The sequence below is a fragment of the Microcebus murinus genome, chromosome 4 (assembly GCF_040939455.1).
Source record: "Microcebus murinus isolate Inina chromosome 4, M.murinus_Inina_mat1.0, whole genome shotgun sequence".
NCBI classification, from domain to species: Eukaryota; Metazoa; Chordata; class Mammalia; order Primates; family Cheirogaleidae; genus Microcebus; species Microcebus murinus.
The window spans coordinates 4410674-4427432 of NC_134107.1; the positions used below are offsets into that span (position 1 = coordinate 4410674).

The following is a 16759-nucleotide window of genomic DNA, read 5'->3' on the forward strand; positions in this document are numbered from 1 at the left end:
AGGGGCCCCTGAGACTGCAGGAGCCGCGGCCCGCACGGCCTCCGCCTTGCCCGCGCCCCGAGCGGCCCCGGCCTCCGCCGCGCAGTGCCCGCCCTCGGCGCCCCCGCGCGCCCAGGTGGATGCGCGCGTCCGCGGAGCGGGAGCCGGGAGCGGGGCCGGCACACCCTGGCACGCCGCCCCGCCCCGCGCCGCGGATTGGCTCCCCGCGGGCTGGCCCGGCCCGATTGGCGCGGCCGCGCGGCCCCCGGTCCGTTTCGCGGCGGCAGCACAGCGGCGCGGATGCCGCTCGGTCCCGCCGCGGCCCCGAGAAGCGCGGAGCCGCGAGCGGCCGGGCCGGGCCGGGCGGGCGGGGACCCCGCGAGCAGCCGCTCCCGCCGCCCACCCGGGCCCGCGCCCAGGGCGGCGGACAAAGGGCCATGCGGGGCCGCGGGCGCTGAGCGCGGCGGGGGCCGGGGATGCGGCGCCGCTGAGCGCGGCGGGGGCGGGGCGGCCGCGATGCCGTGGTTCCCGGTGAAGAAGGTCCGCAAACAGATGAAGCTGCTGCTGCTGCTGCTGCTGCTCACCTGCGCTGCGTGGCTCACGTACGTGCACCTGAGCCTGGCGCGCCAGGGCCGCGCGCTGCGCCAGCGGCCGGGCTACGGGCGAGGTAGGGGAGGACGCGCGCCTGGGGGCGGGGGGCGGCGAGGGCCAGACCCGCCAGAGCCCCGCCTGCTCCCCCCAGCTCTGGGATATTGGGGGAGGGGGCGCGGCTCGCCCGATGACGTCAGCAGTGACGTGCACGACCCTCCTGGGGAGCGTCCCCGACTTGTGAGGTCCCGGACCTGGCCTGGATTCCGTGGTGAAGGAGCTAATAATGGTGGGCCTGGAGCTAATGGTGGGCCGTTGGGGAGACTTCGCCCCCAGCCTCTGCTAGGTTTTCCTAGAGGCCCGACGAGGCCTCGCCGCCACCACTTGCCTGCTCAGCAGGGCCTCAGTTTCCCCATCTGCTGGCAGGGGGCGGGGAGGGCGGTCCTCCCGGAGTCCAGCTTCGGACTGGGGCCGGGTTGGCGGAGTGCAGTCAGAACGCTGTCTGGAGGGACGCCTGGTAAGCCAGCGATCAGGGTCTGAGACGCCTGTGTGCTGCGGGGCGAGGCATGGCACGTGTGCCCGGCCTGGGGAGCCCGAACTGCCCGGAGTAAGCTCTGCCGGGGTCCTCGGGCCACGTCCACAAAGGGCAGTGACCCGCAAAGCAGATCAGCTCTGCTGAGCCAGGGGAGAGCCTCTTGGAGATGGTGACCTTTGACACACAACTTTGGGGAAAGGGCACTCCAGACAGAGGAAGGCACAGGTGAGAGTGGGAGGAGAGGAGGGCAGAGTACCCCTGAACCTGGGGTGCAAAGGAGGAGGAGGACAGAGTGCCCCTGAACCTGGGGTGCAAAGGAGGAGGAGGGCAGAGTACCCCTGAACCTGGGGTGCAAAGGAGGAGGAGGACAGAGTGCCCCTGAATCTGGGGTGCAAAAGAGGAGGACAGAGTGCCCCTGAATCTGGGGTGCAAAGGAGGAGGAGGACAGAGTGCCCCTGAACCTGGGGTGCAAAGGAGGAGGAGGACAGAGTGCCCCTGAACCTGGGGTGCAAAGGAGGAGGAGGACAGAGTGCCCCTGAACCTGGGGTGCAAAGGAGGAGGAGGGCAGAGTACCCCTGAACCTGGGGTGCAAAGGAGGAGGAGGACAGAATACCCCTGAACCTGGGGTGCAAAGGAGGAGGAGGACAGAGTGCCCCTGAACCTGGGGTGCAAAAGAGGAGGAGGACAGAGTGCCCCTGAATCTGGGGTGCAAAAGAGGAGGACAGAGTGCCCCTGAATCTGGGGTGCAAAGGAGGAGGAGGACAGAGTGCCCCTGAATCTGGGGTGCAAAAGAGGAGGACAGAGTGCCCCTGAACCTGGGGTGCAAAAGAGGAGGAGGACAGAGTGCCCCTGAACCTGGGGTGCAAAAGAGGAGGAGGACAGAGTGCCCCTGAATCTGGGGTGCAAAGGAGGAGGAGGACAGAGTGCCCCTGAATCTGGGGTGCAAAGGAGGAGGACAGAGTGCCCCTGAATCTGGGGTGCAAAGGAGGAGGAGGACAGAGTGCCCCTGAATCTGGGGTGCAAAGGAGGAGGAGGACAGAGTGCCCATGAATCTGAGGTGCAAAGGAGGAGGGGAAGGCAGAATACCCCTGAACCTGGAGTGCAAAGGAGGAGGACAGAGTGCCCCTGAATCTGGGGTGCAAAGGAGGAGGAGGACAGAGTACCCCTGAACCCCGGGTGCAGAGGAGGAGGAGGACAGAGTGCCCCTGAACCTGGGGTGCAGAGGAGGAGGAGGACAGAGTGCCCCTGAACCTGGGGTGCAGAGGAGGAGGAGGACAGAGTGCCCCTGAACCTGGGGTGCAGAGGAGGAGGAGGACAGAGTGCCCCTGAATCTGGGGTGCAAAGGAGGAGGAGGACAGAGTGCCCCTGAACCTGGGGTGCAGAGGAAGGGAGGTGAACAGCTCAAGGCAGGAGCAGAAGTCCCACCCCGGGCAGGAAAGATCCCGGCGAGGCTGCCTCTGACCCTGTCCAGGGAGCTGGGTGTCCTGAGGATGGGCCCTGGGTGGAGTTGTCTCCTCCTGCAGACTAGGAATAATGACTTGTCTCAGGACCCTGGGCCACTCCACCTGAGGGGCCCAAAGCTCCCTGCTCAGCCCTAGCCCTGCCTCCCACCTGCCGAAGCCCCCGGTCTCCTCTTTGCGGGCCTGGACACCTGGCTCTGCAGAGTCTTCACCAGACACCAGGCCAAGGGTCTTGGGCTTGTCTTGACCCCCAAAGGGTCTCTGGGTTACCCCAACCTATGCACCTCACAGCTGCCACACCCTCCACAGACCCCCAGCACCGCTCAATCCCTAAAAGAACCCCCCTCCCCATGACAGCTGTCATCAGATAGGGCAGGACCCAGAGCTGACCCTGTGACATGTAACAGAACCAGCCCCTCCTTGGGCACATCTGTGGCTTTTTGAAGCCCCAGTCCTCCTCCAGTCTGGTTTCCTGACCAGCTGGAATGGCTGGAGGAAGAGGAACCCCACTTCTGAGTGCTGTCAGTGGGCAGAGCTGGAAGAGCAGGACTGTGGCTCTTCCTGGTACCTGTCCCCCAGGAGACAGTCTGTTTCCAGGGCCACCTTGGCCCAGGTCCTCTGGCAGACAGGACCGGTGCCAGCTCCCCTCTGCCCAAGATGGTGCCAGGGTTCCTTTGTCCCTGGCTTCAAAGACAGCAGGCGGCACCGGTGCCATGGACCAGAGCGGGCTCAGCCTGCAGGCTTAGCCTGCGGGCTCCTCCTGGGAGCCGCTGCCACCTGGGCCCCACAGGCCAGGGCTTGTGAGAAGCTGAGCACCTGGTCAGGCCTGAGGCTGTCCTGACTACCTTGTCTGCATCCCTAGCATGGTGTCCAGCAGCCTGTGCAGAGGTCCCCGAGGGAAGGTGGAGCCTGGGGCCGGGAGACCCATCTGGACATACTCTGTGGGGCTCAGCCCCTGCAGGACAGTGGCAGCAGCCCAGGCTGGGACCCCACTGCAGAAGGCTCCCAATGCTCCGAGATATCTGGACTTAGTTTGATGGGCTGTGGGGATTGGGCAGGGTGCTGTTAGGGGCTCACCTCCCAGCTGGGCATGAGAGGGACCAGGGTAAGAACCTGGAAGGAGCCAGTGGTGGGCCCTGCAGGGTCTCAGCAGGCAGAGATGGGAGCAGGGGGCCCTGCCCATTATGTCTCAGCCCCGCCGTGCAGGATTTGCACTCCTGAGGTCTGGACTGAGGGACGGCCATGGGTGTCGAAGCCCGGGCTTGGCCCTGAAGCAGGGGCTGCTCCTGGACAGGGTGTCCCTGGTGGCACCTACAGGGGCAGAAGGGGTGAAGCAAAGCCTCCCCACCACATGCTTGGCCCCCGGGGCGTGTGGGACGTTCAGGTCCACAACGTAGGGAGGAGGTCCAGGAAGTGGAGGAGGCTTGGGGGGCAGGCTGTGGACATGTCCATAGGCAGACTTGAGGAGGGACCCCCAGGGGACAGTCTGTTTCCAGGGCCACCTTGGCCCAGGTCCTCTGGCAGACAGGACCAGGTGCCAGCTCCCCTCTGCCCAAGGTGGTGCCAGGGTTCCTTTGTCCCCGGCTTCAAAGACAGCAGGCGGCACAGGTGACATGGGCCAGAGCGGGCTCAGCCTGCGGGTGACAGTGCTGGCTCTCCCAACCGCACCTGGGCAAGTGCCAAGGGCCGGAGCAGTCCTGGGAGCTTCCTGGAGGCAGAGGGACTCAACGGGGAGGCTGGATGGGTGTTCGTGTGCACACCTATGCACACCAGCATGTGTGCACACAGCTCTGCTCCCTCATACCAGCTGTGGGGTTGGGGAGGGCCGGGAGGGCTCTGCCCCAGCAGCCCCACCAGAGATGGGGTGCAGAAGGGTGGGCATGAGGGAGTAGGCGCCACGGCCTTCCCGCCCTGCTCTGGCCATGTGGGTTGGGGGTTTCTGCCGCCGACTGACCCCAGCGGCAGGTGCCGCAGCCCTGGAGAGAGCCCACGCCCAGACACGCCCCACGTGCCACCTGCAGACGGCGAGAAGCTGACCGGTGTGACCGACAGCCAAGGTGTCCGGGCCGCGCCGTCCACACAGAGGGCTGAGGACTCCAGCGAGAGTCTCGAGGAGGAGCAGGTGGTGAGCCGGGTGCAGGAAGAACACGTGTGTGCACAGGCACACGAGACCCCGCAGCCATTTGTGGCCTTGGGAACCTGTCTGTGGGTGTGTGGAAGCGGTATGCCATGCAGCTTGTCCGTGAGCCCCAGCGCCGGGCGCACACAGATGTGCTTGCCGGAGCTCCAGATCTGGGTGCATGGTGTGCTGGCGTGTGGCCGTGTGGGGTGGCAGAGTGTCTGCTTGGGAAGGTGCACCGTGTGCTCCAGTGCACTGGGCGTGACCTGCTGGGTGTCGAAAGGGATCTGTGTGCGGTTGCATCCAGGCGTCCTGGTATGTGTGTGGTTGGGTGACCCCTCCCTGCCCCTTGAGCCCCAACCCTGATGCCCTTTCTCTCTCCTGCAGCCTGAAGGTCGGGACCCCAACATGCTGTTTCTGGGGGGCGCCCGGAGGCCGCCCCCACTGAACCTCACCCGCCAGACACCCCCGTGGCGGGAAGAGGTGAGCTCTGCTGGGCCTGTGGAGGGCCGGGAGGCGGGGCGGGGGCAGGGTGGGCTGTGCGGAAGGTAAGGCCCTGCCCACCCCCCAGTACAAGGGCCAGGTGAACCTGCACGTGTTCGAGGACTGGTGTGGGGGCGCCGTGGGCCACCTGAGAAGAAACCTGCACTTCCCGCTGTTCCCTCACGTGAGTGCCGGGAAGGGGTTGCGGGGCGGGCAGGGGCTGCGGTCGGGTTTGACGCTGTGGTCATCGCCCTCCAGATTCGCACCACCGTGAGGAAGCTGGCAGTGTCCCCCAAGTGGAAGAACTACGGGCTCCGGATTTTTGGCTTCCTCCACCCGGCAAGAGATGGTGCGGAGGCAGGGGTGCCCTGGGGGAGGGGCGTCCTGAAGAGCCCCACCCCCTGAGCCCTGTCTCGCGCACGGACTAGGCGATGTCCAGTTCTCCGTGGCTTCGGACGACAACTCTGAGTTCTGGCTGAGCCCAGACGAGACGCCGGTGGCCGCCCAGCTTGTGGCCTTTGTGGGCAAGGTACCCCCGCCCCCGCCCTCCGGCCCCATCAGTCTTCACCTGGCCGCCTGCAGCTCGGTCACTTGTCCCCTCCAGCCTCTTGGGAATGGGGACCCGGTGGGTCTGGTGCCTCCCAGGAGAGGGTGGACCACCCTTGCTGTGTCGCCCCCCAGACTGGCTCTGAGTGGACAGCGCCTGGAGAATTCACCAAGTTCAGCTCCCAGGTGTCCAAGCCCAGGCGGTGAGTGACTCTGGGTGTGCGTGTGCGTGTAGTCGCTTGTGCACGCACATGCATGTCTGTGTATGTAGCTGGGGAAGGGCGGCTGGGTGATGTCTGCGTACCCCATGCACACTCGCACACACGCTGCACAAATGCCACTGTCCTCCTGAGGGACCCGCCCTGCAGGGCGAGGGGGCCACCCACCCCCTTCTCTGGGCTGTCCACCTGTTTGGGGTCCCTGGGCCTGGTGGGGACGCAACCCCCGCTCCTCGTGCCCCCAGGCTCATGGCCTCCCGGAGGTACTACTTCGAGGTGCTGCACAAGCAGGACGACCGAGGCTCGGACCACGTGGAAGTGGGTGTGAGTGCCGCCTCCCTCCCCGGAGCTGCCCGGGACTCCACGCCAGCCGCCGCCTCCTCCGGTCCCCGCTCCCCAGGAGCTTCTGCTTTAGGGACAGAGCAGATGCCCAGGGACGTGGGCCTGAGGCTGGGGGGCTCTGCTGTGCCCGCTGTGGTCTGGGGGCTTCACTGAGCACTGAGCCCGAGTGGCGTCTGTGGGAGAGAGATGTCCGTGGGGGTGTGGTGGGAGTACAGGACAGCAGCAAGGGAGTGGAGCGGCGTCTCTGGGACACAGAGGGGCCTGGTGGCCGCTCTGCACAGCTGGGGCTTTGTCCCGAGAATGAGGCAATTGGAGCAGCGTTGCAGGGAAAACCCGATGGCCACTGTGGGAAGGGACGGTGGCTTTTGGTCCTAAGCCAGGGAGATGGCTAGAGAGATGGACACACCGGACCAAGGGCCTGGTGTCTGGCAGGGTGGGGTGGCTGGGCAGGGGCTCTTGGCTCCAGCGCGTGGGATGTTGGGGGGGGGTGTCACCCCTGCTCACCTGGGCAGAGGGCCTGGGCTGGAGACACAGGTGTGAAGGGACCCTGAGGCCCAGGATGAGCTGGGGGCAGGAGGGCCCGAGGCAGCCCCAGCAGGAGCCCCAACGTGGGAGGGGCCCCGGAGGAGGCCTGCGGAAGGGGTGCTTGGTCTGGCCCTTGGAGGGGCAGCAGTGCCCTGGGAAGGGAGTGGGTGGGGCTGGGAGCCGTGACACAGGCCAGGAAAATCTCAGGAAGTGAGGGAGACTCAGGAGCGTGGAGTCCGGACCTGCCCCGGGGTCCTCGGCTTTCTGGACTGCCTCCCCACTGCTCTTCCCAGGACCCCAGGACCCCTCTCCCGAACAGACCCTCCAAGCTTCCTGCATCCTTTTTTTTTTTTTTTTGAGACAGTCTCACTTTGTTGCCCAGGCTAGAGTGAGTGCCGTGGCGTCAGCCTGGGTCACAGCAACCTCAAACTCCTGGGCTCAAGCGATCCTCCTGCCTCAGCCTCCCAAGTAGCTGGGACTACAGGCATGCGCCACCATGCCCAGCTCATTTTTTCTCTATATATTAATTGGCCAATTAATTTGTTTCTATTTATAGTAGAGATGGGGTCTCGCTCTTGCTCAGGCTGGTTTCGAACTCCTGACCTCGAGCAATCCGCCCGCCTCGGCCTCCCAGAGTGCTAGGATTACAGGCGTGAGCCACCGCGCCCGGCCTCCTGCATCCTTTAAGGGAATGTGCCCCCCAACCCCCAGCCAGAGAAGACCCTTCCTCCCTGGACTCAGCCGTGGTCCTGCCTCCAACCCCCACCCCCTCTGCCCCCCAGTGGCGCGCCTTCCTGCCCGGCCTGAAGTTCGAGGTCATCGGCTCCGCTCACCTCTCCCTGTACACAGGTGCGGGCGGGCACCTCTTTGGGGCAGTCTCTGGGTGGGGCGGCAGGGCAGGCAGGGGCTCTGAGCACTCCTGGGAGCCCAGCATTGCTCTGCCCCAGATGAGTCTGCCCTGAAGATGGACCACGTGGCCCACGTGCCCCAGTCTCCGGCCAGCCACGTGGGCGGGCGTCTGCCACAGGAGGAGCCCAGTGCAGACATGCTGCGGCCAGACCCCAGGGATACCTTCTTCCTCAGTGAGAGGGGGCCTGTGGCGGGCGCGGGGGGGGGGGGGTGGGACCTGGCCCCAGCCGCTCTGTGACGGCCCACCCCTCCTGCAGCTCCTCGGATGGAGCCCTCCAGCCTGGAGGACGTGCTGGAGCCCTGCACCTACGCCCCCACCTACGTGGTCAAGGACTTCCCCATCGCCAGATACCAGGGACTGCAGTTTGTAAGAACCGGGACCCGGGACTCCCGTCCAAGCCTCCCCCCCCCAGCCTCCTCCTGCCCCTCGACCCCACGCCCTCTGCCCTGCCCCCAGGTGTACCTCTCCTTCGTGTACCCCAATGACCACACCCGCCTCACTCACATGGAGACAGACAACAAGTGCTTCTACCGAGAGTCCCCTCTGTACCTGGAAAGGTAGGTGGGTGGGTGGGAGGTCCAGGAGCGGACGGCGGTGGGGCCTGGGCCGGTGGGTCTCTGATGCCCTTCCCCTGCCCAGGTTTGGGTTCTATAAATACATGAAGATGGACGAGGAGGAGGAGGGGGAGGAAGATGACGAGGAGGAGGTGCAGCGCCGAGCCTTCCTCTTCCTCAACCCTGATGGTGAGCTCCCCTGGCGCCCACAGCCCTCGCCCAGGTGGGCGCGGCGGCCTCAACCCATGCTCTCCGCAGACTTCCTGGACGAGGGGGAGCTGCTGGACAGTCTGGAGCCCACGGAGCCGTCCCCACCGCAGAGCGGCCGCCTGTCCCCTGCCCCTGTGGCCCCCACTGAGGCCAGAGCCAGCCCTGCCCAGCCAGCACCCCCCAGCCCCCAGGACGAGCGGAGCCGGCGGCACTCCCGGGCCCTGAGCTGGGCTGCCCGGGCCACCCGCACCCTGCCTCTCTTCTTGGGCCGAGCCCCGCCCCCCCGCCCCGCAGCCCAGCAGCCGCCCCCAAAGGTCTACGTGACCAGGGTGCGGCCAGGACAGCGGGCATCCCCCCAGGCCCCCGCGCCGCGCAGCCGGCACTGGTCACACTTCCCTGGCACCTTCCTGCGCCCCCGGCCCCTGTCCAGAGTCCAGCTGCGGGCGCCCCCGCGCCCACCCCGGCCCCCCAGCCGCAGGACCGGCGGCCCCCAGGCCCCACGGCTGCTGCGGCCCCCAGCCCCGGTGCAGGCCTCCCAGGAGGGCTGGGAGGGCCCGGCGGGCACGCAGGGACCCATGGCGCCCACGGTGGACTCGAACTCCTCGTCGGAGACGCGGTCTGTGACCTCCTTCCTGAGCTTGTCCCAGGTGTCCAGGCCACAGCTGCCCGAGGAGGGCGAGGAGGAAGAGGAAGGCGAGGACGACGGGGCCCCCGGTGAGGAGGTGGCCTCGGAGGACAGCGAGGAGGCCGCTGGCCGGCCCCTTGGCCGCTGGCGGGAAGACGCCATCGACTGGCAGCGCACGTTCAGCGTGGGCGCCGTGGACTTCGAGCTGCTGCGCTCGGACTGGAATGACCTGCGGTGCAACGTGTCTGGGAACCTGCAGCTGCCCGAGGCCGAGGCTGTGGACGTGGTAGCCCAGTACATGGAGCGGCTCAACGCTCGCCACGGAGGGTACGGGGCGCATGGCCAGGGAGAGGAGACTCTGGCCTCGAACCTTCCCCGGGGCTCAACAGTGTCCTGGTGGGGACTCGGCATCCCTCAGGGAAGCCCCAGACCCTGCCCCAGTCTTCTTACTGCCCAGAGCCTCGTCTGCCTTTGGGGGCCTCCCAGGGCTGCTCCCCTGTCCCTGTCAGCCCCATTTCTGCCACCCCGGACCTGGGCCCGAGGATGGAGCCACGGAAGTCAGCATCAGCACTCTGGGAGGCCGAGGCAGGTGGATCGCTCGAGGTCAAGAGTTCAGAACCAGCCTGAGCAAGAGCGAGACCCTGTCTCTACAAAACAAAAATAGAAAGAAATTAATTGGCCGACTAAAAATACAGAGAAAAAAAAAAATTAGCCGGGCATGGTGGCGCCTGCCTGTAGTCTCAGCTACTCGGGAGGCTGAGGCAGGAGGATCACTTGAGCCCAGGAGTTTGAGGTTGCTGTGAGCTAGGCTGACACCACGGCACTCTAGCCCGGGCAACAGAGTGAGACTCTGTCTCCAAAAAAAAAAAAAAAGTCAGCATCAATTGACTGGGCAAATGGCCCCATTCAGGGTCCAGAAACAGAAGCAGCCGAGGCTGAAGCCCAGGACCTCTGGGCCTGAATCCAGGTTAGGTGCAGAGTGCTTGGCCCCTCTGGTTCCCCCCCAGGCCCCAGGATCCAGTCCTGTCTCCACTGCATGCAGGTGGGGCAGCAAGGGGGCTAGTTTGGTCTCTCGGGAGACCCTGTGGCATTCTCTAAGAAGAGGTGGTTTCCGCTGTGCACAGCCTCGAAAAAGTGGTAGAATCTGTATGGAGACAGTGAGGGCTTGGGGCAAAGGCCTGCTTCGGGGGCAGGAGGCCAGGGTGGCGGGGGCAGAGGGCCGAGACAGAGCCATGCTCAGGACTCATGTTTCTTGTGCACGACAGAAGGTTTTGAGCAGGGTAGGAGTTTGACCCATTTGTGCCACCGCTTGAGGGAAGCATGGGATGGTGACTGACAGGCTTGGACCCCAGGGCTGGGGGTGCTGGATTTGGGGCAGTTTCAGGGGCACACCTGCCCTTGGCTCTAAGCTTCCCAAGCATGAGCAGCTCACCGTCCCCTGGGCACGAGGGCATCTGTCCAGCCAGGGTGGTCATGGCCGTGCCCCACCTTTGCCCATCTGGGTGCAAAGGTGTATGTTGGCCTCAGGCAGCAAGAGTGTAGAGAGACAGTACTGGGGGCAGAAAGTCCCCGACACTTGGTGCAAACATGGTGGGGATGGGCAGGAGTCGGGGGAGGAATTTGGACTCCTCAAGGGCCACCCCGGGGGGGCCCCCAGGTGAAGGGGAGGGCATAAGGCAGAATGAAGGCCAAACGTTAGCCTGGGGCAGGGTCCTGTGTTTTGAATGTGAGGAGAGGCCTCCGCTTGGGGGCAGAAAGGAGGGAAAGTGGGGAGCCGGGCTGGGCAGGAGGAAGAGAAGGTGGGGGGCTGGCAGCAGGTCCCACAGTCTCCTCCATGTAGGATCAGGACAGCCCTGAGCTGGGGCCTGGGCAAAGGGAGCTCCCCAGCACCCTGGCGGGGCCACCGCAGAACAGTGGGAAGAGGGAGTCTGCCACCCTCGTGAGGGTGAGCCACAAGGCCACAGGAAGTGAGGAGCTGCTTAAGGTCTAAGGATGCTCTTTAGGGCACTGGAACTTTGTCCCATGGGCGGTGGAGAAGTTCTGAAGGTTTCTGGGCAAGCGGAGTAACCCGACAGGCCAGAGAGTCATGACCATTACTTCGGATGGGAGTGGGGGCCAGAGGCTGGGCTTGGGGATGCCTCAGTGCATCTGCCCTACTTCCTGGGCGGCTTGGGGAGGTGGGGGTGCAAAGTGGGCTGGAGGTGTGGTGCGGGGCGTGGCGGAGAGGGAGGTGGAGCTGTCTCGCCCACCCCCAGTCTGCTTGCTGAGTAGTTCCCTGGGCTGCTGGGGAGACCCGCAGGGAGAACTGGAGTTAGGGTGCAGGCTCAAAGCCCTAGCCTGGGCCTGACCGCCCTGCCTCGCAGGCGCTTTGCGCTTCTGCGCATCGTGAACGTGGAGAAGCGCCGGGACTCCGCGCGGGGGAGCCGCTTCCTGCTGGAGCTGGAGCTGCAGGAGCGCGGGGGCGGCCGCCTGCGTCTGTCCGAGTACGTTTTCCTGCGACTGCCTGGGGCCCGCGTCGGGGACGCCGACGACGACGGAGAAAGCCCCGAGCCCGTGTCCGCCGCCTCCGCGCGCCCCGACGGCCGCCCAGAGCTCTGCCGGCCACTGCGCCTGGCCTGGCGCCAGGACGTGATGGTGCACTTCATCGTGCCAGGTGGGCAGGCAGGGCGGGAGGCACACCTATGGGGCGCCCCAGGAGACCTCGTGCGAATGGGGACCTGGTGCCGGGGAGGGCAGGGGGCGGCTGGAATGAGGTTCTTCCGAGCCAGCGCGCCCCCCCCCCTAAAGGTGAGTTGGAGTCCGCTCAACTTCCGCCCCTTCCTCCAGTGAAGAACCAGGCGCGCTGGGTGGTGCAGTTCCTGGCAGACATGGCGGCGCTGCACGCGCGCACCGGGGACGCGCACTTCAGCGTGGTCCTGGTGGATTTCGAGAGTGAGGACATGGACGTGGAGCGGGCCCTGCGCGCAGCACGGCTGCCCCGGTAACAGCGCCCCACCACCACCTGGGAGCACCCAGAGCATCTTTCCTCCCCCTGGGGAGGTGGGTTGACTCCCCGACCCCCACCCCAAGGATCAGTGCCTGTGACCCCCCCACCCCAGGTACCAGTACCTGAGGCGAACAGGGAACTTCGAGCGCTCGGCTGGGCTGCAAGCTGGAGTGGACTCGGTGGAGGTCCGTGGGCCGAGGGGGGTGTCAGGGATCAAGGGGGTGCGGCAGGGGGAGAAGGCGGGGCTCAGAACTGCCGACCTGCAGGACGCCAGCAGCATCGTTTTCCTCTGCGACTTGCACATCCACTTCCCGCTCAACATCCTGGACGGCATCCGCAAGCACTGCGTGGAGGGCAGGCTGGCCTTTGCACCCGTGGTCATGCGCCTGGGCTGTGGGAGCTCCTCGGGGGACCCGCACGGTAATGCCCTGAGCGTCCCCACCCCCGCAGTAATGCCAGGGGTCCCTCCAGCCGTGAAGGTGGAGTCCCCTGTGTGCCCAGGACCCCTGCCTGCCTCCCCCAGCCCCCAGGGCCTCCCCAGTACCCCAGTCCTGAGGGGCTCCTGGGCTGTGACCCAGCACCAAGAGGTCATACGGAGAGCCCCGTGGTGGTGGTGGGCCCACATCCGGCCTCCCCCGTGGCCCTTTGGGGAGGAGGCCTTGCAGGACCCGGCTCTGAAAGGCACCCCCTTCCTTGCCCCAGGCTACTGGGAGGTGAACGGCTTCGGCCTCTTCGGGATTTACAAGTCAGACTTCGACCGGGTCGGAGGCATGAACACTGAGGAGTTCCGAGACCGGTGGGGGGGCGAGGACTGGGAGCTGCTGGACAGGTGACCACCGCCCCCACCTCTGAATGGGGAGGGGGTCACGGCCCTCAGGCCTCTGCCTCCCCCCTTCCCCCCGGACCCTGTGCACCCAGAGACCCCTCCCCAGCCCCGGGGTCCTGCAAACAGGCAGACAGCCTTGAACTGATTGTGCCCCATCCTATAGGCCCTCTGGTGGCCCTGAGCCCCCACCCACCCTGACACCCCGAGCCCTGGACCAAGGTCCTGACGTGCCCCTGTCCCCCCCACCAGGGTCCTGCAGGCAGGGCTGGAGGTGGAGCGGCTCCGACTGCGGAACTTCTATCACCACTACCACTCCAGGAGAGGCATGTGGGGCACGCGCAGCAAGGGGGGGGCCCGTGAGGCTGGATCCTGAAGACAGGCGACCCCTCCTGACCGGCTAGATTCCAGGGGCAGCCCTGGGCCCTGTCCCCAGGGCCCCGGCAGGGCTCGCCGTAGGGGCGCAGCCACCACCTGTGCCCACCCCTCTCTGGCCTTCCGGGGGGGCCCCCTGCTCTGCGCCCCTCCCCCAGAGAGCAGCCTTCACAGCAGGTGGGGGCCTGGCCTTGGCCCCCACACTCTGCGATGATTTCTGTGAAATTTTGCCGTAGCGATGACATTGTTTTCAGGGTTTCCGAGAGTTCTGTCTGTTCCGTTTTTTATTCAGAATGAAATGAAATATTTTTTTTAGTTCCGACTTGTCCTCTGTGCCTTGTTCTCTTGGGAGGGCAGAGAGTCCTGGACCCCTGGGTGCTGCCGCCTGCTTTGGACACGCCCTCGGGCTCACCCCACCCTCCACTCGCAGGACCCCTGGGCCCCCGAGGATGGGGTTTCTCCCGTCCTGTGACTGTGGAGTCTGGGCTCCGGCCACAGACGTGCAGAGAGCAGGGGAGGGGGCGCCTCCCAGTCGGTCCCCTGTGCTCTGAAAACAGAACCTGGAGCCGGGCGCAGTGGCTCACGCCTGTAATCCTAGCTCTTTGGGAGGCCGAGGTGGGAGGATCGCTTGAGCTCAGGAGTTCGAGACCAGCCTGAACAAGAGCGAGACCTCGTCTTTCCTATAAATAGTAAGGAATTAGCCAAACAACTAAGAATAGAAAAAATTAGCCGGGCACGGTGGCGCATGCCTGTAGTCCCAGCTACTCGGGAGGCTGAGGCAGGAGGATCACTTGAGCCCGGGAGTTTGAGGTTGCTGTGAGCTAGGCTGACGCCACGGCACTCACTCTAGCCTGGGCAACACAGTGAGACTCTGTCTCAAAAAAAAACAAACAAAACCAGAACCTGGTTGTCAGTCCCACCTTGTCCACTGGGGTCCTGTGCAGGGCTGGGGGTAACCAGGACCCCTCGCCCTTGGGGTCTCAGCTTCTTCTCAGCCTGGGAGGGAGGCCAGCGCTCTGGACTTTGGGTTCCTACGGCTGCTGCCACAAATGCCCTAAAATCCGGGTGTCAGCAGGGCGGTGTTCCTTCTGGAGACTCTAGGGGCCACGTGGAGATCCCTGGCGCAGGCCCCTGCACCTTCCAAGCCAGCAGTCGGCATCTTCATCTCATCTCCTGTGACTCTGCTCCTCTGCCCCTCTCTTACAAGGACCCCGATGACTACTGTGGGCCCAGAGAACCCCAATAATGTCCCCTTCATGGCATCCTTCACTGAGTCACATCTGCAGAGCCCCTCTGCCAACCGAGGCCACGGCCACAGCTTCTGGGACCAGCGTGTGGGGTCAGGTTCCACCACTCAATGCTGCTGGAAATCGGCCCGCGCTGTCCCTGAGGCTCACCTAGCCTGCACCCTCGGGTCATGCCCGCCGTGGACGCAGGGCAGCAGGAAAGGTGGAGCTGAAGGAGGGACCAGGTGGACGCTCCAGGCTGGCTCCAAGAAGATTCTAGAGACAGCAACGCTGGCAGGGTCGGGGAACGGGCATCGGTTCTGTGTTGCAGACATGGGTGGACATTCAGTCGCCCGTGCCTCACAAGTCCTATTGAGCCGCAGGGAATGGACGTCCCCCGGAGTGGGACCCGACCGAATGCCATCTGCCCGGCGGTACGGCCCACTCTGCCCTACGCGTCTAGTCCAGGTGGAACTGTTTCCACTCGCAGGTGCTTCCTGACAAGAAAAGAACTAGCCATGGGTTTAGTGACACATACCAACTCCAGAAACCCTGGAAAGGAGAAGAGACACTTAGACCACAGGCAGAAGGGTGCACATAAGAGAAGGAATGAGGCCGGGCGCGGTGGCTCACGCCTGTAATCCTAGCACTCTGGGAGGCCGAGGCGGGCAGATTGCTCGAGGTCAGGAGTTCGAAACCAGCCTGAGCAAGAGCGAGACCCCGTCTCTACTATAAATAAAAAGAAATTAATTGGCCAACTAATATATATACAAAAAATTAGCCAGGCATGGTGGCGAATGCCTGTAGTCCCAGCTACTCGGGAGGCTGAGGCAGGAGGATCGCTTGAGCCAGGAGTTTGAGGTTGCTGTGAGCTAGGCTGACACCATGGCACTCACTCTAGCCTGGGCAACAAGGTGAGACTCTGTCTCAAAAAAAAAGAGAGAGAAGGAATGAGCCTCGGGAGGCAGGAACAGCTTCCACACGCAGTCCCGTGTGATCTGTGCCAGAATCTAAAGATTGAAATGTTAGCCAGGCGCGGTGGCTCACGCCTGTAATCCTAGCACTCTGGGAGGCCGAGGCAGGAGGGTCGCTCAAGGTCAGGAGTTCGAGACCAGCCTGAGCAAGAATGAGACCCCCTCCTCTACTAAAAGCAGAAACAAATTGGCTGGACAACTAAAAATATATAGAAAAAATCAGCCGGGCATGGTGGCATATCCCTGTAGTCCCAGCTACTCGGGAGGCTGAGGCAGGAGGATCACTTGAGCCCAGAAATCTGAGGTTGCTGTGAGCCAGACTGACGCCACGGCACTCACTCTAGCCCAGGCAACAGAGTGAGACTTTGTCTCCAAAAAAAAAAAATAAATAAAGATTGAAAGGTTGATGCCAAAAAGTTACAGAGCTTCTGGAGAAAGACCCCGTGGGCATCAGACGGTGGGAGTGAGTCGCCCACCTGCCCGGGAGGGCCGGATGGGATCCACCAGCCGGAAGTCGAGGCAGCGTCTGCTGAGGCTCGGGGGCGAGACAGCGGTGCCCAGGGCCGCACAACCGGACTCAGCTGCAGCCACCCAGCTCAGAGCGCCCAGCATTGGGAGCCGACCAAGGGTGGACAGAAAGGGGCAGCTCCCGAGGACTACGAGGACAGGAGGGGACTCACAGGCACAGGGGGTGAATCTGTTTCCGTTTGATGAAACGAGACTAACCCTAAACCACGGAGAGAAGGCAAGCAGCACAGTCCTCCTCTTGGCCCATACCCTGTGAGGGGGCCACCAGGGACTCTGCCAAGACCCCTGGCCCACCAGCTTGCCCCCAGACCACTCCTGTTCTGCTGCCACTCAGGGTCACTTCCTGAAACCTATAAGCCTTGCAGAGCCTCAGTTTCCCCATCTGTAAAGCGGGGGTAGTCGCAGCTCTGCCCTCCCGGGGTTCCAGCGAGGATGGAGGAAAGTGGGAACACCCTGTGTCAGGCATGCGATTGTCTCCTGCTGCAATGACAGGCGCCCACCGGTGTTGGGGGGAGCAGGTGCCACTCCCCGACCCCTGCCACTGCCAGGCCACCGTGGGGGACACCAGCCACTGCCCCCGACTCGCCGCTCCCCCCACTCTGCTCCCTCTGGGGACCTTCAGTGCCTTCTGGGGGCGTCTGGAGAGCAGCCTCAGTGTCCCCATGGCCAGAGGCTTCTACTCCGGGCACCCCGACAGGCAGCGTGGCTTGTGGCCGGCTGAGTTTGGTCACATCTGTGCCCTGCCGGACCCCA

At 64.6% G+C, this 16759-nt stretch overlaps 1 protein-coding gene across 1 annotated transcript; it reads left to right on the top strand.

The window, feature by feature from the left end:
- The first annotated feature begins 495 nt into the window (after positions 1–495).
- On the top strand, positions 496–13589 carry B4GALNT4 (beta-1,4-N-acetyl-galactosaminyltransferase 4). Its single transcript, XM_012769574.2, has 20 exons — positions 496–646; positions 4584–4687; positions 5069–5164; positions 5253–5348; positions 5423–5513; positions 5593–5693; positions 5846–5913; positions 6174–6252; positions 7578–7644; positions 7743–7877; positions 7962–8071; positions 8162–8262; positions 8345–8448; positions 8518–9421; positions 11458–11747; positions 11921–12074; positions 12193–12265; positions 12347–12500; positions 12783–12909; positions 13156–13589. The coding sequence occupies exons 1-20, from the start codon at positions 496–498 to the stop codon at positions 13277–13279; spliced, it is 3129 nt and encodes a 1042-aa protein (XP_012625028.1). The 3' UTR covers positions 13280–13589.
- The last annotated feature ends 3170 nt before the right edge of the window (positions 13590–16759 follow it).

Coding starts and splice junctions, on each gene's coding strand:
- B4GALNT4 (XM_012769574.2), top strand. CDS start 496: ATGCCGTGGTTCCCGGTGAAGAAGGTCCGCAAACAGATGAAGCTGCTG. Junction 4,688..5,068: donor GTCTCGAGGAGGAGCAGGTG/GTGAGCCGGGTG, acceptor TCTCTCCTGCAG/CCTGAAGGTCGGGACCCCAA. Junction 12,910..13,155: donor GACTGGGAGCTGCTGGACAG/GTGACCACCGCC, acceptor CCCCCCCACCAG/GGTCCTGCAGGCAGGGCTGG.